The 25,233-nt window shown below is 35.4% G+C and overlaps 2 protein-coding genes across 3 annotated transcripts in view; one reads left to right on the top strand and one right to left on the bottom strand.

The window, feature by feature from the left end:
- Window positions 1-136: 136 nt before the first annotated feature.
- Window positions 137-1,827, bottom strand: LOC138315610 (testis-specific serine/threonine-protein kinase 4-like). Its single transcript, XM_069256752.1, has 2 exons — window positions 1,006-1,827; window positions 137-579 (listed from the first exon to the last, which is right to left on the bottom strand). Exons 1-2 carry the CDS (start codon window positions 1,726-1,728, stop codon window positions 259-261), a joined length of 1,044 nt encoding a protein of 347 aa, XP_069112853.1. The 5' UTR covers window positions 1,729-1,827; the 3' UTR covers window positions 137-258.
- Window positions 1,828-2,783: 956 nt separating this feature from the next.
- Window positions 2,784-25,233, top strand: part of LOC138315611 (protein CBFA2T1-like) — a 129,617-nt gene continuing 107,167 nt past the window's right edge. For both annotated transcript variants that reach the window (XM_069256756.1, XM_069256757.1), the window contains exons 1-2: window positions 2,784-3,021; window positions 3,483-3,552. The gene's annotated coding sequence lies outside the window, so the exon portion shown is untranslated. The remainder of the gene's footprint in view (window positions 3,022-3,482; window positions 3,553-25,233) is intronic.

The raw sequence follows: 25,233 nt of genomic DNA on the forward strand, positions 1-25,233 counted from the left end.
AAATAATTTCTTTTCAAAAGTAAACAGTACAGTGTCAAGGCTAGCACCTTGGATGAAAAGGATACTGAAAGTGTATTCATGATGCATATTTGCTGTCATTGTTGCACCTCACAGGTGAAATAAAACAGAACAACAATACTATTCAACATTGACAACAACAATTGTATCTTTATTAATGAATGAAAGGAACAGAAATATTCAAAGCTTCAAGAGACAGTACAACAATTTTCTGCATGTAAGAGGGCAAGAACTCAAATGCTATTCTGCTGGCATTACAGAATCTATGGTTGCCAATGGAGGCGCCTTTTCAACAGCTATTTCCGTTTTATATGTGGCGCCAGACCCACACGGGTGGATAACTTCTGTAGATTGTGCTGAATTAGGCTTGTATTTTTTGTACCAAGGGTCAAACCGGACATTTCCCAAGGGTATCCGTTCCTGAGACCTGGTCAACATTTTAAGGATCAAAATTCGACATGGTTCACTCACTTCCGGTTTGGACGGAAATGACACCCGGCTCTGAACTTGCTTCAGCAGTTTCTTGTGATTCGAATCATCGTATGGAAGGCGGCCATAAAGCTGAAAGATGAAAATAAATATGTATTGCATGTACGTATATAATTCAAACAGTTGTAAGAATAAGATTTATAGCGTTACTTTCGGTTTTTTCGATAAAAAAAGTTAAATTTTGAATGTTCCCACCAATCAACTACAAAGGTAAAAAAATAGAGATTTTTATCTTTCAATTACTATTACATGATAATTAATGCAGCATTTTATTTCTACTCATAACCCGTATTCTTATTCAAACAAATTTAAAAGAAGTCGATTTAAGGTAAGAAAGTAACGGCGTTTTGAGAGGTGTTTGCCGATTTAGTACATGTACCTGGTCAAAGACGCGAAGTTTGATGGTTCAACAAAGCATTTTGTTTGAACGATAATTCGTATAACTACAGTTTCAACACAGTTCTTTTTTTAAAATAGCATCTTCGTGCATGTTCTTACCATAGTAAAAAGTACGACCCCAATGCTCCACACATCGGCCAAGAAGGCATCGTAAGCTTGTCCCTTCAAAATCTCAGGAGGGGCGTAAGCATAGCTTCCACAGTATGTTTCACTGAGCTTAACCTCGCCAGATTTGTTTTTTGTAATCTTCTTAGCAAATCCGAAATCAGTAACTTTTAGGTTTTGTTTGAAATCAAGAAGAAGATTCTCACACTTTATGTCTCTATGGACGATCCCCTTGTTATGCATGTAAAGGATTCCGTCCTGGAGTTGGTAGAACCACACCCCGGCGACATCCTCCTCTATCATCTTCTTCTCTCGGATTGTATCCAACAGATCGGCACATCCCAGTTCCATGATCAGGAAGAACCGTGTAGTTGTCTCAATGACTTGGTAGAAGGCGATCAGGGACGGATGCTTCAGGACTTTAATAACATCTATTTCACGCGGCAGAAACTTGGTTAAGTAATCATCAGGCGCCTTGCGTTTAGAAATTATCTTCACAGCAACTTTGTGCTTTCTGTTGACATCATAGGCGGATCTGACACATGCATAAGACCCGGTACCAAGGGTCTTCCCAACTATGAATCCCTGGCTCTCTAGCACCTGGAACCGCCGACTGGTCCGACTGACACGTGCCGAAGTTGTGGACGAGTTGGCAGCATGTGTCTGCTTCTCGTCCTGGTCCGGTATATCATATGTGGAATCTCGTTCCGCCATCATTCATGGCTAATGAAACATGATAGAAAGTTAGGATGTCCCCATCCCGATTGTCTATAAGGTAACCAGCGATGATGACGTCATAATTAGTTCGATCCCGATAGCGATATATTTATGACGTCACAAAGAACAGTGCGTCATAATTAGCATGTCTGCTAATGCACGTCTTGAAATAATCTCCCATGAAATTTATCGTTGTCGATTGAGGGCAAATCGCGTTAACTCATGTAGGGACCTAGTTAGGATTGAACAAAAGGACAAACTTAACTTCGTTTCAAAACTCAAAACGATTTTCGCAGAGGAGTTATTTAATACGATCTAATACGAAAAATGATGGACGTAGGTTAATAAAAATTCAGTACAATGCACATGCTCTCTGTATTTTATGTCAATCTTCCATAGAGAATAAAACATTTGAATGAAAGAGAAGACATTTCTGAGAAATTTGTTGATTCTTAAAGGCTCACTACCTTTCCGAAACAACCATTAAAACAGTCAGTAAAAATAATAACATTATAAGAATATATATTATCGATGGCCCAAGATGATGTTACAACACCAAACAAATTTAAGATTTCCTGCGTAATCTGTGTTAACAGTGAAGCTTCATTTCGCTCTTCTGTTTTGCGTCTGGCGCAGTGATAGCTATTAGTCAACCAATTAATTATATAACGCGCGTTAAATTAGGACGACGCCGGGAAACATATAATGACCCACGTTATGAAAATTAACATTTGATTTATTTTATTTAAACTGTTCAGAAGATGAGATAAGTGTAGGATGAATGGTAAGCTAATAACTTTTGCGACTTCTACAAAATTACCAATCTCCTTTTACATTCCAATTTTAAAAATTAAAGCCGTTTCGGAATATTAGGCCTAGTGGGGCTGTAAGTAAATTTTTACGTAAATGTCTTGGTCATATGAATAAAATGTTAATTTGATGATCTTTTCCCATTCCAACCTCTTAGTATGCGCGAAGATAAATTATATTCTCATGTCATTTACATCCGGAATTCCGCACTAAAATTAGAATGAATAAAGCCACGTGCGCTCTCTAGATTCCATCGCGCTCTCGAACATTGCGATGAAGAGAATGGCGTGATACCCGTTAGAGGCGAAAGATAGTATCTTTTATTAGCTACAAGGTTTCCATGAAGTACTTGTCATCCCATCGATTTCTTTCCGGAGCGTAAATTATGCCAATCCAAGGCAATGTCCAGACGATATCGCAATTTTGGATCCTGATCAGCTTGTGAGCAACTTCAACTAAGAGGACGTGTTTCCGTATCAGAAGGTGTCGCTGTCGCTTTACATTAAAGTAGATTATATAGATGTGCCTGGTTCACTATAGTTAACTATTTAGCATTTTTCTACCAAGCACATGATATTGTTAGTTTTTACAAACTTGTAAAGAAACAGTTATTCTTTTGGAGGGTACTTTGAGTCTTTGACTCTACTTTTTACTTTGAGGGTAAGTCTCTGGTTGTGGTTTTAATTTGTGACTAGACTATAATGGAAACCAACCACAAGAAAAATCTATGAGTATTGTCAGACGCGAAGGAACAAATGTTAGGTACACTCTGAATCTTCAATAACATCTCACAAAGACAAAGACCTAATTCATTGACATTATATCAAAATACATGACCTATAAGCCTGTGAATACTTGTGTATAGTCCATAATCAGTCACTTATATTTATGACATTTGGTTCTGATTTAAGTACATATTAATGTATACCTCTTAATTAATACAGATGCATATCTGGACATGCTATACATATGGAAGAGGATACATTGATTGGCAGAAGACCCTGAAGGCAATAAGTAAGTAGATGGGTTTGTTGTTTGTAGCAGTAATTCGTGGGGTACCCTTATACTGTTTTGTTGATATATCTGAAAGAACAACAGAACAAGTTATGTTTTCATTTTCTAGCATTGAGTACATTTTTAAAAGATTTCCTTATTCAGTTGAATGTTTTTTGATTGATAATACAATTTGATATATTGAAATAACCCATGGTTTTCTTATTCAGTTGAATGTTTTTTGATAGATAATTTTATTTTATATATTTGTGGAGTGTAAACTTTATCATATATTGCACACAATATAAAAATGGGGTTTTGATGTCTGAAGTTTGAAGTATACACTAGGCATATACCTAATAAGAGCTAGTCAAAAAAGAAAAAATGTCTTTATATATTGGAATATTTATAAAAGCCCATAACTGCAATTTGTAATTAACACGTGGCTAGTTAGTAAATATACTTTTGCAAATGTATTAAGTAAACAATACATATTTCTTGGTTATGTAAACAGGGCTTATGACTAAAGAATTACATGATTGATCCCACAGCTAGAAAATGGATCGTTTTAATTCAGAAACATGGAGGGATAATTCAGCATATATACCAGTTATATATGATAAAGCCCAGTAAAGGAATACTGTATAATACCCTTCCAGCAAATTGGATTTAAGAATTACTACATAACTTAATGTGTGAAATACCCCACCAGTTAAATACCTAAACTAACACCCACTGTTCTGACCAGATGTGATTTAGACTTGTACAAGGGGGCTATACTAATCTGTTAGTTTGGATTAAGACTGGAGTAGGACCTGTTTCCTTTGGCAGGTGGCCGGTATTGTGGTGAGGAGTTAAAGAAGGTATGTAAATGTTGACAAACTCATCCAAGTCGTGTGTGCTGTCATACATAATTAAGTTATACAGTAGTGTGTGATGAGGGTTGTTTATAATGCACAGAAAAAAAACCCGAATTATTTACAGGTAGGAACCAACATAGAATCATCTTTGGAACTTGAAATAAATATCATTTAGTAAATCAAAAATAGAAAGTATTTGAAAACTAGATAGACACAAAATTTGTTTGAAGTAAATTTATAAATTAAAATACATAAAAATATGTTGTCTTCATTAAAGTTTATAATTATGTTTGTGGCTTAATTTGAAGAAAAAGAAATTAATGGTAACTGAAGTAAAAATTGCTAGACAAATCTTTTATGAATTTTAACTTTAACTATCGCAGAATTAAAAAAAAAAAATTGTTTTTATTTTTTTTTCAAAAAATATTTTGTACATGTACTAGTATTTAAAATGCAGGTCAGTCTTGAAGAAAACTCATAAAAGGATTGTAATAGGAATAGCCATTTAATACTCTTGAACATAAGTAGTTTATCCTTTGATTTCACTAATGAAAAGGAACCTTTTTACAACTTTTAATATATTTTCCAATAGCTAATATATTGCGGTATAAGAACTCTAAAAGGAGTCCAGTTACAAGATAAAAATGACGGTGTTTACTTAAAGGTTAAAACAGGTTTAGCTTTGTTTGTATCCTCCAAATTCTGAACATTTCACACCTAGCGTTTTCATTTACGGAGAGGAGGGGGAGGGCAAGGAGGGTCACTGCTCCATGTTATACCATCACTTGAGATATGGCAGGTAGCAGGAATGAAATAAAGGTTTAAATACCAGTACCCCCCTGGGGAAATAAAAAGAACGGGTATTATTGGGTGAATCTGAATAGCTATGTTTACTCTAATCATCCAGAGGACTTTCTGTTATTTTGATAGTTGGTAATTGAGTTGGGCGGCGTATTGAGGACATTACAATGCTATTCTGGTAAAGCTTCTCTAGATTTGTACAGCTTGAACCGGGGTCACAATAGAATCTCATTATATCGCCTCCTTGATCAAGCTATTACATGATTAAGTCTCGCTGTCTTGTTGATTTAGGGAGCGTGATTCATTCACTAGTGTTGTCTATATTAGCTGTACATTACCTACATGTTATATTTCTCTGTATCAATGTAGTCACATATTCCGGTGGATTAGCAATGTCCTCGGGTCTACTGTACAGATTCTGGGTATGTTTATCATACCGATTATAGGATAATCTAGGGTTCCGGTTTTTCTTATTGTCAAGGCTCATAGGAAGGGTTCATGTGGAGATTTCTATACAAAGCTGTTGGAAAATTTTACAAAAAGTGCCGGAAATCAACAAAATTTGAGTTTTGTAAATTTTAAAACTTTCTGGAGGAATCATTATTGCTGAAAGTTCAAGGTAATTATGCAAAATGTATTTAGTTCTCTCATTCTATCAGTATTATGTATATAATTGAAAACTTGGATCATTCTTCACAGAGGTAAAATTTTGCAGTCACTCATTTACTGTAAGGAAAAATTGGCAACTTTTGACTAATCACATAACTGTATGTAACATAATTGTTCAGGTTAGCAAGAAAAATTATATGAGTGGGGATGGTTTTTATAAAATCTTTATCAAATTAAAGAAAGAAAATTAACAAGCCAAGGTAGTGTGTAACCTTACCTTTATGACAGATCACACAGGCATAACATAAATACCCAGTATGTTTCTAAGACATTCTTATATCTGCTTGGGTTTGGATGACGATTAAATTTATAGCAGAACACACACCCTTGTTCTGTTTAGATTTATTCTCTAAAAAAATTTAATCCAAGATTAGATGACAATGGACGTTTGACATATAAAATATGTTAAGGCAATTAAAGGCCATAGTTAAATTAGTTGTGTAATCTCTATTATTTCTAAAACTTTACATGGGAAGTTGTTGCAGTACCTCACATTTTGGTTTACTTTATTGTAATGTAAAGGTCACATTTCATGAACAAGCTTAAGATCACCCGATGCAATTATCATGTTAAGAAGTTAAAATTATATTATGATGTGTTAATCCAAATGAATGTAACAATTGTTTAAATCATATGTGATCTTTTTTAATCTTAAATACCTTGTAATTGGTCTTTCTTGTTGTGAAATATTTCTTGAAAATATTGTAACTTGCTTCCAAATGAGGAAACATTTTTTGGTCCAGATAGATATAATATGGCAAAGCAGCATAGATATTTTTTCTTGCTTCAAAAGGGGTAAATTATTGAGATATGAAATGTAAGATTTGCTTCCCTTGGTATAGTATACTTCAGTATTAGATTGGGTTTTCAATATTAAACATTACATGGGTAGTTACCTGGTAATCATTAATATGGGTAGTTAATCATTAGTATGTTAACATGCTTGTACAAGGCATATTCGATGAATTTTGTACATCTTTATTCTGTATTTTCTGAGTGGTTAAGGTGTTTAGTATTCGACATATTACCACTTGGGGCAGTTAGTAGTTGACAAGTAATGACCATAGTTTGGTGGTTTTCCTCCAGTCATTGCAACTTTTCTTCTTGTGAACTTGGTATATCCTTAAATGACCTTGTCTGTTAAAAGGACATAAAAAAACCACCTGTAACCAGATTAAGAGAGTTATGGCCCTTTATTTTATTTTTTTACCAAATAAAGAACTTTTGAGTCTGATGAAATAATTCCCTCATACATTTATCATCATCAATTACATTAACAATGATGTTTTTAATCTTCTTTCCTTAGATTCCTTTCATTAGACTTGTTTAGAAAAGAAGAAATTGGGGAAAAGGTTAAAAAAACAAAACAAAAAAAGGTTGTCATCAAATGAGTATAGGTCCTTATTCATTCTTCAGCTCTATGATATTATGTTCTATGTGTTTGAATATAACATTTGGATTCAAAGCAAAAAGATGAAATTCATAACGTTTGAATTTTTGTGATTTTGAATTAAAATGCCATTGCTGTCATTTGACATTTTTACTTCGATATTACACATACTAGCTGACTGACTGATCATAGGACACATGATAGTCCCCAGTGGGCAGAGAAAGGCATGGGTTCGTCCCTAATGTTGTTACATCTTACCTCCAACCACAAATCAGTGACTGGTATGTGTGGGCTTATGCTTCAATGTACGGGGGACATGTGATCACCCCTAGCTTTATCAAATACCCTGGACTTTTATTGTATTTATTTCTGTAGTTACAAGATAAGGGCATGCCAATGTTACTGCAGTAACTTCCACAACGTCATTTACATTGCCATTTACAGAAATCTGCATGTTAGTATGCTATGTCTAACAATTGTCTGTGGAGCATCAAAATGCATGTGAACTATTGAAATTGACTCTCCAGTCTTTTTCATAATGCATAATTACATCTTTATATTTCAGATGCAACATGTGTTTTTTTTATATATATTCATTCTTGAAAAAAATATGTTATTAGAGTGCATCATTTAAAAATTCAATAATAGGAAAAATCTGGGGATTGGGGAAGGTGATGGGGACAGGGAAATATGTCTTTTATTCATAAAAAGAATCTTGAATATTCACTATAAAATCTTTAATTGTAAACCATTTGTTATTCATAAAGAGAATCTTGAATATCCACTATAAAATCTTTAATTGTAAATCATTTGTTATTCATAAAAAGAATCTTGAATATCCACTATAAAATCTTTAATTGTAAATCATTTGTTATTCATAAAAAGAATCTTGAATATCCACTATAAAATCTTTAATTGTAAATCATTTGTTATTCATAAAAAGAATCTTGAATATCCACTATAAAATCTTTAATTGTAAATCATTTGTTATTCATAAAAAGAATCTTGAATATCCACTATAAAATCTTTCATTGTAAATCATTTGTTATTCATAAAAAGAATCTTGAATATCCACTATAAAATCTTTAATTGTAAACCATTTGTAACAACCCCTGCCTCCCACCTATTCTGTCATGTACTATACATCTTCTCTCCAATAGAGTAAGTCAAAAATAAAACTGAATTACATGATGGATGAAGTAATGAAGAGCTATTTACAATGGTGACAAGAATCTATACCCTATATATATATATATATTTATATATATGTTAGAAAAATCTATAATCTATTTCCCATTGACCTATTGGGATTGAACCCTTATCGGCCAGTACATGGGATGATGCTCGTGTTTCCCTATGAACTAGTCTCCTCAGGGCTTCTTCAGCAGATTTCAACTTACTAATCTTCTTGTCCTTTGTTTTTTGACATGTATGGGTACACAGCAACGCATCATGCTGTCTAAACACAATCTCCATGTCTCGTTTTAGCCAAGAGTAATGAAATATTTTCTAAAGCAATAAAACGACCATGCATGATATGAAGAATTTTGTTAAAACTGTGCAGCTACACTTTTCTGGAGGTTAAAACCACCTGCAAGATATCCTGCACTGACAGTTTTGTATAAAATAGAAAGGCTGGCATATAATTATTTTCATATATCGTGATTAGCACTGTATTTCTACACAAGCCAGAACTTTGCTTATTGGATAAAGACTTTATGCGCATGTAAACAGTGCCTCGTTTGAAATCAAAGGGAGATAATTGGTGTTGGGATTTCCAGATGGCCTCCTAAATTGAATTTGTGTAGAATGCTTCCATTTGGATTTTGTCATTCTTATGAAATTATAAAGGGAGGCAGAAGGAATATGGTTATCATTTAGCTTCATTTTTTATCATTTCTTGTGTAGTTGGCTTGTCATTTTTCCAAAGCTTGTAAATGTTGCGCTATCAAAAATTCTGTGCATGCCTACTGCTTATTAAAGAAATCCATATTTTTGATGGTTTCAGCCATATGTAATATATAGACGGAGTACATTTGATACTGTATACTGTGGTAGTGGAAGGTAAAGGAGCTGGTTATACATTTTATTTCTAAAGAGAATTTGTTTTCTTGGTAACATCAAATTATAAATGATAAAGAGTTCTGAAAATAAATTATAGTGCAATTAATGATAATTCATAATGTTTTTTTTTTTTCTTAACATTGTACCAAAAGGTTGTTTGAGGATAGCATCATTCTCAGAAACTGCTGTATATATCTGGTATAACTGAGACTGGTGTGATTGTGATTGTGATCACTATTCATGTTTCTATCTCATTAAAATGTACTGTATCATTCCTTAGTGGCTCAGTGGTTAAGGTGTTGATTCATCCACTACTGGATGGCGAGTTCTAAACCAAAATGGAGCAGTTGCCAATTCAAGTACTCACTGACTGTAGGTCAGTGTGTTTTCCTTGGGAACTCCAGCTTTCCTCCACCTCCTAAAATTGGCACATCTTCAAATTACACTGAATGTTAATGTAACAGCCTAACAGGAGAGGAGAAAATGTAGCGGCCAGACCAGGATTCGATTGGGGACCTCCGAACACTAGCCAAATGCTCGACCGCTGAGCTACCTGGTCCCTGATGATTGACCCAGTCCAATCACGCTACAATTGAGGCAAACTGTGAAAAGACACACACCAGACCCACCTACTCATTGGTTAGAGTGAGATTCTTTTAAAAGAAATTAAATGATAGGCCCTTGCTTTATAAGAATAAAATTTTGTTTGGTATTGTGAACACCATAGCTCGAGTAGATCTTCTCTAAGCACAATGAGATTATGTATGCTGCCAAACATCTACAAGATCTTAGATGATCGAGTTTTAATATAAAAATCGTTCAAGAGTATGTCTGACTTATGACGAGTTTGATGAAACTGTCCTGATGACCATACAAATTTGTATTGTATGTCATGATCAGGTGACTGAAAGGCCCAATGGGCTTCCTTTCACAGAACAGCTGTTCTATTACTTTCAGAAATCTGACATTTTGCGGCAATTTTTCAAATGACATACTCTCCCCAAATCAGCCACAGTAATTAATTCTTAAAATAGAAAATTTTGATTCATATTATATATATGTATTGTCTTCATTGCTGTCCATTATGTATATATTCATATTATGTATTCGGGAGAGGACGTTACTATATAAGTTGGCAAAACTTGTGTCCAATCCCTGTTGTCAATAATTTACGACAATAAAAATATGTTTAAAATCAAAATCAGTAATTAACGAGAAGTGTCCTTTTATGTCCTAAGTGACACAGTCATTTTATTTTTATGTACCTATAGTATCTTTACATTAGAGCAAAGAGGAATATGTTATTAAAGATCTTAGGAGATTTCTAGAATTGCTTTAATGACTATTTGAGTAAAAAGATGGAGATAAAATAAAACATGATCCCATTCTAATAAATCACATTTAATTACCTCCGATATTGTTTTAAACTTTTTTAGGGCAATGTCAGGTTGAGTGGTTGACAAATAATTCAAACACACAAATGAGAGTAGAATCTATTTTAGGATATTGATTGCTTGAAAAAAATGCAAAAGATGGATATTGAATTGCATCTCATTTTAACCATTTCACACAAGTGAACAGGTTTATAAGAGATCAGTTCTCTAAAACCTGGCATGATCGTGACCTTAAATGTCCGGATGTGAAAAGGATTTAAAACAATTCCTGGTCAATGATATCAAATTCCGGACTTTCAGGAGTGGAGCTCTATGACTAACTAGACATTTACAACTATAAACAGATTCCTTAATTAAAGCAAAATTGTGTGTGATTAAAATTAGCATATTACCGTATTCGACCCAATAAGTGCCCCCTTCTCTATAAGCGCCCCTCCTCCTTTTGCCTCAATTTCATTTACCTTGAATCAAATTCAGGCTGAAAATATGTTAAGTGTGGATTTCTTTATTGATTTCTTTTGCAAAATGATATTGCTTACTATGTACACTAATTTTATGAAAGGCTATAGTCCACATTTGGTTCTATTAAGCGCCCCCTTATATATTTCAATTTTTTTAAGCGCCCTGGGCACTTATTTGGTAGAATTTGTTTAATCAAACACAAAAACTTTTCACCACAAACATAATCTGAGTGCATGTCCATCAGAAATACCATTCAAAATCATGAAATTAAATTGGGGTTAAAAGGTCAATAGGTGTTAAAATTAGAAATTTAATTAAATTACGTCACCATGAAAATCAGTTACTATAACTCTTAATTTAATGATGTCACTTGTCCTCTTTTAAATTTACTTTATTTTAAACATTTACTACAAATGTAATTATCAGTTAGGAACTATACACACAATGAGCTATTTAACATCTATTATCTGACATTTTGAAGGCAAATCTTGATAGCATAAAATGGAATAGTGCTACTGAATATCTTTTCCTATAAAATGAAATTGAATTGAAAATTACTTAAATTGTGTTTTGAAATATTCTGTTTATTATAAAGTGTTGCTACATGTTTGTCATTTAGAATCATTATGTCGCGTAGCAACATCTTGTCTCCCCTCCATATACGAGTACACCTCAACATATGCTACCCCGTAATTTATTTATCAGATACACAGGGCCCAGGAAACTGAACAGTCTGTATACAACTGGACCTATTCTAGTATCTATAAAACAATATCGGACATGTTGGTGATCAAAATTCAAATTAAGTAAGACTAATGCCACTTTGTGTTACATTACATAAATATTTGAATTCATATAGATATATATTTTTTTTACCAAATTTTAAACCTAGATTCCCAACTGTCAGGTCCCTGTGATTTACTATAGATCATAGCATCAGTGTTTTGTTTCTCTGTAAAATTATCAATATCAAACAAATTACATTTTAATTTCAGTAGTGGCTAATTATATCTCAAAACACATATTGTAAAACTGATTGGACAAATTTACCGATTTGATTAGTCAAATTTTTTGAGCATTTACCAAAATTCAAGACTTTGGGTAATTTGTTAATTGAAAAGATGAGTACCATAGTTTTTAGGTCATCTGACCCGAAGGGTCAGGATGACCTATAGTCGTCATGTTTCGTCCGTCGTCGTCCGCCGTCCGCTGTGCGCCGTCCGCCGTCCGCCGTCCGCCGCCGTCCGCCGTGCGTTAACTTTTCACATTTTGAACTTCTTCTCAAGTTCTACCAGTGCGATTTGGCTGAAACTGGCATGAAAAGATCCTGACATGAACCTGACAAAGTGTTGTTATTTTTTGGGTCGATCCGAAATCCAAGATGGCCGCCACAGCCGCCATCTTGAAAACACATTTTGAACTTCTTCTCAAGTTCTACAGGTGCGATTTGGCTGAAACTTGCATCAAATGATCCTGACATGGTACCGACAAAGTGTTGTTAGTTTTCGGGTCGATCCGAAATCCAAGATGGCCGCCACAGCCGCCATCTTGAAAAAACATTTTGAACTTCTTCTCAAGTTCTACCAGTGCGATTTGGCTGAAACTTGCATCAAATGATCCTGACATGGTCCCGACAAAGTGTTGTTATTTTTCGGGTCGATCCGAAATCCAAGATGGCCGCCACAGCCGCCATCTTGAAAACACATATTGAACTTCTCCTCAAGTTCTACAGGTGGGATTTGACTGAAACTTGCATGAAATGATCCTGACATGGTCCTGATAAAGTGTTGTTATTTTTCGGATCAATCCGAAATCCAAGATGGCCGCCACAGCCGCCATCTTGAAAACACATTTTGAACTTCTTCTCAAGTTCTACCAGTGCGATTTGGCTGAAACTTGCATCAAATGATCCTGACATGGTCCCGACAAAGTGTTGTTATTTTTCGGGTCGATCCCAAATCCAAGATGGCCGCCACAGCCGCCATCTTGAAAACACATTTTGAACTTCTCCTCAAGTTCTACAGGTGGGATTTGACTGAAACTTGCATGAAATGATCCTGACATGGTCCTGATAAAGTGTTGTTATTTTTCGAGTCGATCCGAAATCCAAGATGGCCGCCACAGCCGCCATCTTGAAAACACATTTTGAACTTCTCCTCAAGTTCTACAGGTGGGATGTGACTGAAACTTGCATGAAATGATCCTGACATGGTCCTGATAAAGTGTTGTTATTTTTTGGATCAATCCAAAATCCAAGATGGCCGCCACAGCCGCCATCTTGAAAACACATTTTGAACTTCTTCTCAAGTTCTACCGGTGCGATTTGGCTGAAACTGGCATGAAAAGATCCTGACATGAACCTGACAAAGTGTTGTTATTTTTTGGGTCGATCCGAAATCCAAGATGGCCGCCACAGCCGCCATCTTGAAAACACATTTTGAACTTCTTCTCAAGTTCTACAGGTGCGATTTGGCTGAAACTTGCATCAAATGATCCTGACATGGTACCGACAAAGTGTTGTTAGTTTTCAGGTCGATCCGAAATCCAAGATGGCCGCCACAGCCGCCATCTTGAAAAAACATTTTGAACTTCTTCTCAAGTTCTACCAGTGCGATTTGGCTGAAACTTGCATCAAATGATCCTGACATGGTCCCGACAAAGTGTTGTTATTTTTCGGGTGGATCCGAAATCCAAGATGGCCGCCACAGCCGCCATCTTGAAAACACATTTTGAACTTCTCCTCAAGTTCTACAGGTGGGATTTGACTGAAACTTGCATGAAATGATCCTGACATGGTCCTGATAAAGTGTTGTTATTTTTCGGATCAATCCGAAATCCAAGATGGCCGCCACAGCCGCCATCTTGAAAACACATTTTGAACTTCTTCTCAAGTTCTACCAGTGCGATTTGGCTGAAACTTGCATCAAATGATCCTGACATGGTCCCGACAAAGTGTTGTTATTTTTCGGGTCGATCCCAAATCCAAGATGGCCGCCACAGCCGCCATCTTGAAAACACATTTTGAACTTCTCCTCAAGTTCTACAGGTGGGATTTGACTGAAACTTCCATGAAATGATCCTGATATGGTCCTGATAAAGTGTTGTTATTTTTCGAGTCGATCCGAAATCCAAGATGGCCGCCACAGCCGCCATCTTGAAAACACATTTTGAACTTCTCCTCAAGTTCTACAGGTGGGATGTGACTGAAACTTGCATGAAATGATCCTGACATGGTCCTGATAAAGTGTTGTTATTTTTTGGATCAATCCAAAATCCAAGATGGCCGCCACAGCCGCCATCTTGAAAACACATTTTGAACTTCTTCTCAAGTTCTACCGGTGCGATTTGGCTGAAACTTGCATCAAATGATCCTGACATGGTCCCGACAAAGTGTTGTTATTTTTCGGGTCGATCCAAAATCCAAGATGGCCGCCACAGCCGCCATCTTGAAAACACATTTTGAACTTCTTCTCAAGTTCTACCGGTGCGATTTGGCTGAAAATTGCATGAAATGATCCTGACATGGTCCCGACAAAGTATTGTTACATCTCTGGTTGATCACAAATCTAAGATGGCTACCATGACACTATATCTAATTAATTTCTTATATGTTAAGGCCCTTGGGCCTCTTGTTTGAAATAAAATTTGTTGAAAGAAATTGAAAATGATCCTGATGTGGTCCTGACAAAGTGACAACATATATAATTAATTTTACTATTGCAAAGGTAGTCAGATGACCGTTAAGGCCCTTTGGGCCTCTTGTTATGTGATGTTTTCATTAGGTCACCTGAGAAAGTCTGAAGTGATTTGTCACCTACATATTCTAATTGCCTTTTGTGTGTGGTCATGTGTCGTAAACAATTTACATTTTTGACTTCTTCTCAAAAATGTTGAAGCAAATTGAGTGAAATTTCAAAAAATCTTCTCAATGTACAGATGTAGTAGAATCAAATACTGTTCATAGATAGATGGGAAAGGCCCTTTACAAAAAGATAGCATCTTAATATCATATCTAAATTGGTCCTGGTTGACCCCAAATACTTGCCATCAATTAAAAGGTCAAATCGATAAAATTACTGACTGATTTCAAGGTGCAATAGGTCAATATCTATATATGGTATATACAGTCAAACCTGCAATAGCGGACACTTCTATATAGCGGACACCTGTCCATAACGGACAGTGCAAGGAATCCCCAACAAAAATCACTATATAAATGTTATGTATATAGCGGACACCTACTCAAAGCGGACAGCGGACACTAAATTTAGTCTGTAAGTCGGTAAAATTTCCATATAACGGACACAAATAAATTTTCTGAACGTCGGTACTTTCACTCGAAAATAACATAAGCTTTCAGTAGAAGTTAGACTACATAAATATACAGTATAGTGGACACAAAAAGACATCGTTTTTGAATGAAAATCACTGTATGAATTGAATGTGTATAGCAGACACTGTCTATGAAGAAAGCGGACACTTAAATTTAACCTGAAGACAGTAAATGTTCTATATTTCAAACAGCGAACATCTTATTTTGAACCTGTGCATTGGTAAAACAACAATGGAAGCCATATCGGCAATGTTCTTCTGCGTTAGTCAATTAGAGTTATTTCCCTTACGTCACCTTTCGTAACACCCTGGGGTTTGCATTAAATCAGTGTTGGAATACACCTTCGGGACTCGTTGGGTGTGAACCATTGTTAGTATAGCGACTTTTTGATGTCAGCCAGTTCACGACTACACGTGTTTACATTTGTTTTGTCTGAAATAACAGAGATTCAAGACAGCGTGGACACTTTACTTGGCTCATTAACAATGTGTTTAGAACAATTACATATACGGACCAATGAGTGGCGAAAAGATGGAATCTTCCAGCATATTGGCAACCCCAAATGGAAATTTTTGAACGAGGCCAAACATCAATTTTCTCATTTTGTGCCACTTTTTATTTGGGATTTTACAAACACAGACAATATTATGGCTTGTTCAAAACCTTCGCGAAAGGCTCTGTGATAATGTGCAATTGTGGGTATTAATTAATACGAAAGAGTTGTTTTATTTACCTGAAGATGTTAATAAATTATTTGTCCTGAATAACCTTGCTTTTTTTTCATATGCAGTATGTAGTTGAAAGTGAATAAGAAAAACACAGATACATGTATGCGTTGTACTGTATATACGATTTATTAAATAATTGTTTCAGATTCATTTTTTCTGATTTGATTGAAATGAAAAATATAAATATACTGTACATATTCCTTATTCCAAAATGAACCAAATGAAAAGAAAATGAGACAAAGACATGTATTTGTGTATGGAAAGATTGTTTAGGTTGAACCGCTCAGGGGACATAACTCGTCAAAACACTGACCTCTATATAAAGGACGCCTCTCTATAAAGGACACTTTAGCCTTGTCCCCTGGGTGTCCTTTATACACAGGTTTGACTGTATAGTGCTTATACGTGTGTTTCATTCTGTATCTGAATTCAGATGACCGTTAAGGCCCATGGGCCTCTTGTTAAGTAAATATTTGAAATTGTGCTACCAATAAATATTTAGATTAAACAGTACTTACAAAAATAAATTGAGTTATACCATTTAACATTTAAATGTAACTGAATGAAATATGTGTTCCATATCTTTAGTCTTATCTCTTTGCATTGCTTTAAACAACTATGAAGAATCCTATTTGTAACAAGATAGAAGTCCAAAGAAGGGTCTCGAACTTGGGACTTCTGAACACTAGCCAGATGCTAGCTACCGATTAGTTGTTAATTATCGGCCCAGTTCAATACCACTACACATATAATAGACAAATTACAGAAATGCAAAATGCAATTGATAACATATTGTTATCCCCGCTTTCACCGAAACAGGGGATATTATTCTTATTCCAGCTTTCCTCCACCTTCTTAACCTGGCACATCCTTAAATGACCATAGCTGTTGATTGGATGTTAAACTAATCAAACCAAACCAATTAAAGGACATTCTTTTCAGACATGGTTTTTGTAAACATCTACATTTAACTTCCATTTTTTAGCCCATTTACCCATTTCAAGTCTAACTGTCTTGAGTAGATTGAGATAGGAAAAAAAATACATCTCCAATGAATGATATCTCAAAAATCATTTATCTCTTAGACTGTTTTGGAGTATGATTCACTCAAAAAATTAATGTTTCAAAAGTTGGGAATTGTTTATTATAAAAACAAAAATGGAAACTGCGTATTCAAATGAAATTCAGCCCAAGTATTGTTACAGGTATTTAAAGAAATGTAAATTTACAAATAGGTGTAAAACAGGCTATTTTTCGATAACGATCTTATTAGAAATGCATATGTATTGTTAATGTTTTGTGTGATGGCGTGTCCGTGGTAGATACTGTTATTGTACCAGCTTGTGGGACAGAGGGGGTGTGACAGCTGTATGTAACAGCCGCTCAGTTTACCAATAAAGCCCCTATTCTTTACAAAAGTTGACGTAGGTAAAACGCTTTAATATCAATTTTATACATCTGTTGATTGCAATTTGTTGCACCTCGGGGAGAAAAACTTGTGATGTATTGTTTTTGTCATTAATTTGCTTGATCGGACGGTTATTTATGAAAAAAGTGCAATATCCTCCAGGTACACTAGTTGCATCATCCTTTAAATTCAGCATCCTCATAGAACAGCGTTATTTTATAAAATAAACTTGCAATAAAATGAATATTATATTTGTTTTTTATAGATTTATGAAGAAATTAAGACTTGATAATCTGTCATTATAACCACTGTATAAGATGATCTATTATGGCCAGAAATGTAATATCTATGGTGTTACCTCTCAGTTATACTTGTATATATATATTGACATACCTGTATTGATAACGACTTTCTATGTATTCTCTGTGTATGATATTCCTGTGGTATTATTACGATTTTGTATGTTTACAAATTCCTGTAAATGCCCACCTGTGTATATACACATGAATTATCTATCTGTAATTTCTACACCTGAGGTATTTCTGCCACAGTAACTTGTGTTACTTTATTCCAAAACAAAGTCTTTAGAATAAAATAAGGCAGACCTGTTCTATACGACTTATTTGGCATTTATACAGGGTTTTTGCCAGCTATTTTGGGAAAAGGACCCTGAGCAAAAATTGGGAAAATATTATCGGTGTTTTTAAAAAATTGGGAAATTATCATCATCATTTTAATTTAAGTCTGACTCAAAATATTCATTAACTATTGAGTCAGTGTTCAGTAATAAAAAAAATGATGAATTTATCATTTTAATTATTTTTGATGCTGTATGTAATTTATATTGCATGTTAAAGATATTCCACCGCTGACAAACAGTATTTTTTCTCTATCAAAAAAAAAAGAGCAGATGAACTAGTATTTTTTGTACAGTTACAAAAGTTGCTTTCTGTACACCATTACCGCCATTAAAAAGTTTGAGCTTCTTTTATTTTAAGATAAAAATATGAAAATAATTCATTGCATTCCAAAAAATATCTTTGACACTATGTCATATCGAATGAAGTACTGATAGTGCATGCACCAAAAGCAAAATAAATTATTTTCTATATTATTTTTTGTGATAATTAGACATATCCATACACGATAAAACATAAATTATAGTTCAAATGATGAGTATTGTTTATGCTCTGTCGACGATGTCCAGAACGTTCAAAATAAAATACTTGGAACGTACAAATGTAACTGATCAATGCAGAGATTATGGCAAAATGCAAGTACATGAGGCCTATGTAAATTGTCAAAGACATTTGAAAACGAAATATACTACATGTATACACAAACCACAATATATGGATTCAAACAAAATTTTATTTACAACTGATACTTAACAAATTGAATAGCAGACGAAACCTCTGGCTCATTCCTACTGTCACTTACCACACTGAAAGTGGGCCATGTGCCAAAAATACCAACTGACAGGACCCAAGATATTGTGCCTGAGGTGTCGATTAATTGGTGATTGCCATTTATAATCCTATTTTTATGTCTGGTTGATGTTTTGCGTCATAGATCTTTGACATTTCCAGTTGACTTCAACTGAAAGTTCTATTGATATGTTGAAGATTTAGTTATACATCAGCTTTAAGTGGTCTGCATGAAGAGTTGCAAATCTTTTTGTTGCTAACGTTGAGATCCATCTAAGGTAACACTCGAGATGGTCACCATTTTGATATCTTCATTTATTATATTGTTTTAATGCAGAGTTGTTTTTCAGGTCATCTGACCGAAGGTCACGATGACCTATTGTCATCGTGTTTTGTCCGTCGTCGTGCGTTGTGCGTAAAATTATTTATACAAAAGCCTACTCCTCCTAAACCCTTGAGTGAATTACATCCATATTTGGTGTGAAACATCCTTAGGGAAGGACAATCATATTATATATTAATGAGATAGGTCCGACCCCTAGGGGCAGAGGGGCAGGGCCCCGAAAGGGGAAATTTTCTTAATTTAAGCTTTTAAATCCTACTCCTCCTTCATCCTTGGATGGATTTCATCCATATTTGGTATGAAACATCATTTGGGAAGGGTAATCTTATTTTATATAAATGAGCCTGTCAGACCTCTAAGGACTGAGGGGTGGGGCCCCAAAACGGCAAATTTTCTTAAATTTAGCTTTAAAATCCTACTCCTCCTTCATCCTTGGATGGATTTCATCCATATTTGGTATGAAACATCGTTTGGGAAGGGCAATCTTATTTTATATAAATGAGCCTGTCAGACCCCTAGGGACTGAGGGATGGGGCCCCAAAAGGGGAAATTTTCTTAATTTTAGCTTTAAAATCCTACTACTCCTTCATCCATTGATGGATTTCATCTATATTTAGTGGTAGACATCATTGGGGAAGGACACTCATATTGTATATAAATGAGATAGGTCCGACCCCTTGGGGCTTACGGGCGGGGCCCCAAAAGGGGAAATTTTCTTAATTTTAGCTTTAAAATCCTACTCCTCCTTCATCCTTGGATGGATTTCATCTATATTAATGTTAGATATCATTCAGGAAGGACAATCGTATTTTGTATAAATGAGTATAGTCCGACCCCTAGGGGCTGTGGGGTGGGGCCCAAAAAGGGGAAATTTTCTTAATAATCCTACTCCTCCTTCATCCTTCGATGGATTTCATCCATATTTGGTGTGAAACATCATTGGGAAGGATAATCATATTTTATATAAATGAGTCTGGTCCGACCTTAGGGACTGAGATGTGGAGCCCCAAAAGGGCAAATTTTCTTAATTTTAGCTGGCCCACTTCCTGTTTTCAGATTTCGGTCTCCGATCTCAATGAGATAGGGGTTTTAATTGATGCTGAACAACATGCAAACATTTTCTATAGTTTTTGGTATTCAAAGATGGCCGCTGGCCCACTTCCTGTTTTAAGGTTTTAGTTTCCGATCTCAATGATAATTGGTCTATAGGGGTTTTAATTGATTCAGAAGGGGGAACTTTAGGTGAGGACAATCATATTTTATAAAGGACTGACCTAAGACCCATGTGGATAGTACGGCAGAGGTCCATAATTTGGAGCTTTGCTGAAATTTGGCTTTAAAATCTGACTCCTCCTTATATTAATCTTTGAATGGGTTACAACCATATATGGATGAAGGGCTACCAAGTTTGTTCAACAAATGACATTTACCTATTTCAGAAACTTGCATATTCAACTAAGGAGTTCCTTGTATTGTTTATATTAATCGTTAACCAATACTTTATACTGTGACTTTGTTGTTTTGTACCATGAGTCAGATGACCGTTAAGGCCCATGAGCCTCTTGTTATGTGTTTACATGAGATCAACATTGGCTTGCATTTGCCTCTGTTCTGCATTGGGCTCAATTGCTAAGCATTCTAACTTGTTCTTGGAGGTCCCAGGTTCAAATTTAATAGCTCTGCAGTGTAACATTTGGTACCTGTGACCAAATTCGCTACAAGGAAGTTATATATAATTGACAATGGGATAACAGATCCAGCAATTTTTATTGTCTCTGTGGTGGAGACTTTAATGGAGGGAAGAGTGTAAAGGTTCTCTATCAAGTTGAATTTAACATGGGTAGGCATAGCTCAATCAGCAGGGCATCAGTCTAGTGCTCTGAGGTCAGGCTTTGAAGTTGCGTCTGGTGGTACATTTTTCCCCTGCTTTCACATATAACTGAAACTACAATCTGTGCTTGCACTGTTTATGAAATGAGGGATGTTGTTTGAAAGATGTTGTAATACCATGACTTGTGTTCCCTAATATACAGTATAGCAATGGACATTTTTATCTTCATAATTTTGTGAATTCACATTAAGTTTGAATTTTATCAGTTTGGAATTTGACTCATTCTTGAAGTTGTGAGATTTTGGAAACATAGAAAGTGATGGTTCTGTATATGGTGGATGTTTAAATTGTTTATTCAATCATGATAGGGGAATGAAAATATGAAATATACAGGTATAACGATATTAAGATTGGAGAGCCATCTGTTGGCTCGTTTTACTGTCGCCAGCTGGAGTAGTTGTCGCATTCCAGTATACAATACGAATATAGGTAAAAGGTTTGTCTATGGATGTAATATTCTATTGATCTGACGGTAACAACTGCTCTACACAGCATATGGTGGCCACTTCAATATGCAATGACACCGTATCTGAACATGTAACACATGTGACCAATAGGTGAAGTGGGGCCTACATGAGGAAGATCAGGGAGGACTCAATACAGAATAAATATCTGTTTACAATTTATTACTATTTCATTCTTAATCTTGAAAAATATTTTGTTTTTGAAAAGTTTAATTTTGAAATTTGAGAAAAGTTTCAAATGTTTTTATATTGTTATATTTTGAATAAGAGTTATTTAATATTTTATATTTACTGTTTTACAGATTTTGCTTTTTTTTTTTAAAGGTCCTCACCATATAGGTCGATGAGGATGTGTAAGGATCAACCAGTGTATACGTATATACTTAATCCTGTGACGCACTTTCTTTACTGACTCTATTTTAGCATTACTTTCGTCTTTAAGTCCAACCTCAAAGGATATCTTCTTGTAAAAAGATGTCACATTAATTACCTACCATATACGTACATTTATTTCCATAAATTCGGTCGCTTATTCAGTAAACTTTTGATGTCATGCTATATAACTCTTCTAACGGGAAACATTACGATAGACTGATCGCCAGACATTACATGACTCTAGCTACGTCTTGTGCTCAAGCATGAACTTGTTTCCATTCAATGCTGGAACAAACGTCATAGCATCCACTATACAATTTGCAAAGTCATGTGCGGTACCCTGCAAATTTGATTGTCAGTTTCAAATGAAATTGAATTTTCGCAACTTTTTAGAATATTTAAATTTGTGTAAGCTTATTTTTAAGCATATAAGTATCTAACTGAATTTAATTAAAGTAAATTTAAGTTAAATTTTAATTTTGCTAAAGTTGTTATTCTTACAAACTAGTGAAATTTCAAAATTTAGTAGCCATGAAAAGCATAATATTACGTCACGCTTTGATTTTCTCTTCACAAGCCTCCCAATGGCCACTGTTATAGTTCAGTGTTGCTTCTAGGTTGCGGATTTGCGGTATTTCCGCTACTTTTAAAATAATGCCTCATAAAATCGTATTGTGTGCGGACTAAGTGCTGCATTTGTAATTGAAATGCCCCGTTTATTTGTACAGGCCACCTTCTCTGTGTTTTCAAAAAATAAATCTGCCGCTCGGTAATGTTTACCTGTATGCCAACGGTCTTCAGTAGGCCAAATTTCATTGGGTAATGTGTATCACCGTTGTCCAATCAATGTTGCGCTTGTATATTTGACATGTATAGCACGTGCACTCCTGTCTGAACAATTAAACATTCTCATGACTATCAAAATCGAAGGTGGGAAGGTTGAGGACTATGGCTTTTCAAGTGCTATAAAAATTTGGAAGGGAAAGAAGCAATGGAGAATTTGTTTAAAGAAGGACAGATTTAGAGTGTGCTGGGTATTGCAACGGAAAGGCAAAATTGTAAATCAATGATGTAGAAAATGTGTTCTATGACATAGGTAACAAATGAGACACTCTCTTTAATATACAACTTTATAATAGTCATAATTTGAAGTTTAGATAAAGGCTTTAAAACATTGTGGATGTGTTTGTCGTCAGTTTTAACTTGTGTTTGAATTTACTTATTGTATATAAGGGGCCACCTGCCCCACATCACTCAAATTCTGGAAGCAACACTGCAGTTGTTTTCTCTTCACAAGCTACCCAATGGCCACTAATACAGTTGTTTTCTCTTCACAAACTGCCCAATGGCCACTGATACAATTGTTTTCTCTTCATAAGCTACCCAATGGCCACTAATACAGTTGTTTTCTCTTCACAAACTGCCTAATGGCCACTGATACAATTGTTTTCTCTTCACAAGCTGCCCTATAGCATCCTCGTTACGCCAGGGGTTCCAATCACCTACAATCTCTCCATCCCTGGACTATCTCATAGTAAAACTGAGCGCAACAGAACAGAACAGGTAATTTAGTCCTTTGATGTTAAACAAAAGAGCCGTATAACGGTACACTGTGGTTGACTGTGTGGCTTTGATGTTAGGCGTCGCTCTCTCTGTAGCCTTCAAAGGAAATCTTTGCTGGCCTGTGATTGGTCAAATGTTTTTCACTGAACTGCCTTCAATTTTACAATGAGATAGTCCAGGAGTGTAGAGATCATAAGTGATCGGAACCCCTGGAGTATCGAGGATGGAGGATGCCCTATAGCCACTGATGCAGTTGTTTTCTCTTCACAAGCTGCCCACTGGCAACTGATACAGTTGTTTCTCTTCACAAGCTGCCCAATGGCCACTGATGTAGTTGTTTTCTCTTTACAAGCTGCCCAATTACCACTGATATAGTTGTTTTCTCTTCACAAGCTGTTTAATGGCCACTGATACAGTTATTTTTTCTTCACAAGCTGTTCAATGGCCACTGATACAGTTGTTTTCTCTTCACAAGCTACCCAATGGCCACTGATACAGTTGTTTTCTCTTCACAAGCTACCCAATGGCCACTGACACAGTAGCTTTCTCTTCAAAAGCTGCCCAATGGCAACTATTGCAGTTGTTTTCTCTTCACAAGCTGCTCACTGGCCAATGATACAATTGTTTCTCTTCACAAGCTGCCCAATGGCCACTGATGCAGTTGTTTTCTCTTCACAAGCTGCCCAATGACCACTGATGCAGTTGTTTTCTCTTCACAAGCTGTCCACTGGCCACTGATACAGTTGTTTTCTCTTCACAAGCTGTTCAATGGCCACTGTTACAGTTGTTTCTCTTCACAAGCTACCAAATGGCCACTGATACAGTTGTTTTCTCTTCACAAGCTGTCCAATGGCCACTGTTACAAATGTTTTCTCTTCATGAGCTGCCCATTGGCCACTGATACAGTTGTTTCTCTTCACAAGCTGCCCATTGGCCATTGATACAGTTGTTTTCTCTTCACATTTGACCTGTTTTAAGTACAATTTCTCATGGATCGTGGGCAATCATTCAGAGCACATTTAGTATTTTGTAAGTGTCGGCCATTATTGCATACTTCTGGACTAATTATTCTTCAAACTTATTTGCATAACTGCAACCTGTCACCATAACGTGTACTGGTGATTTTAAGACCTGTTCTAACTTCATACATGTACAACATTAACTAGATTGGTGACCATTCTTCTATGGAGTGAGCTTATGTATGTATAACCTTAACAAGATTGGTGATCATTCTGCTATTGAGTGAACTTATACATTATAACATTAACTAGATTGGTGATCATTCTGCTATTGAGTGAACTTATACATTTTAACATTAACTAGATTGTTGATCATTCTGCTATTGAGTGAACTTATACATTTTAACATTAACTAGATTGTTGACCATTCTACTATTGAGTGAACTTGTACATTATAACATTAACTAGATTGGTGATCATTCTGCTATTGAGTGAACTTATACATTATAACATTAACTAGATTGGTGACCATTCTTCTATGGAGTGAGCTTATGTATGTATAACCTTAACA

This window comes from Argopecten irradians, chromosome 2, assembly GCF_041381155.1.
Source record: "Argopecten irradians isolate NY chromosome 2, Ai_NY, whole genome shotgun sequence".
NCBI classification, from domain to species: Eukaryota; Metazoa; Mollusca; class Bivalvia; order Pectinida; family Pectinidae; genus Argopecten; species Argopecten irradians.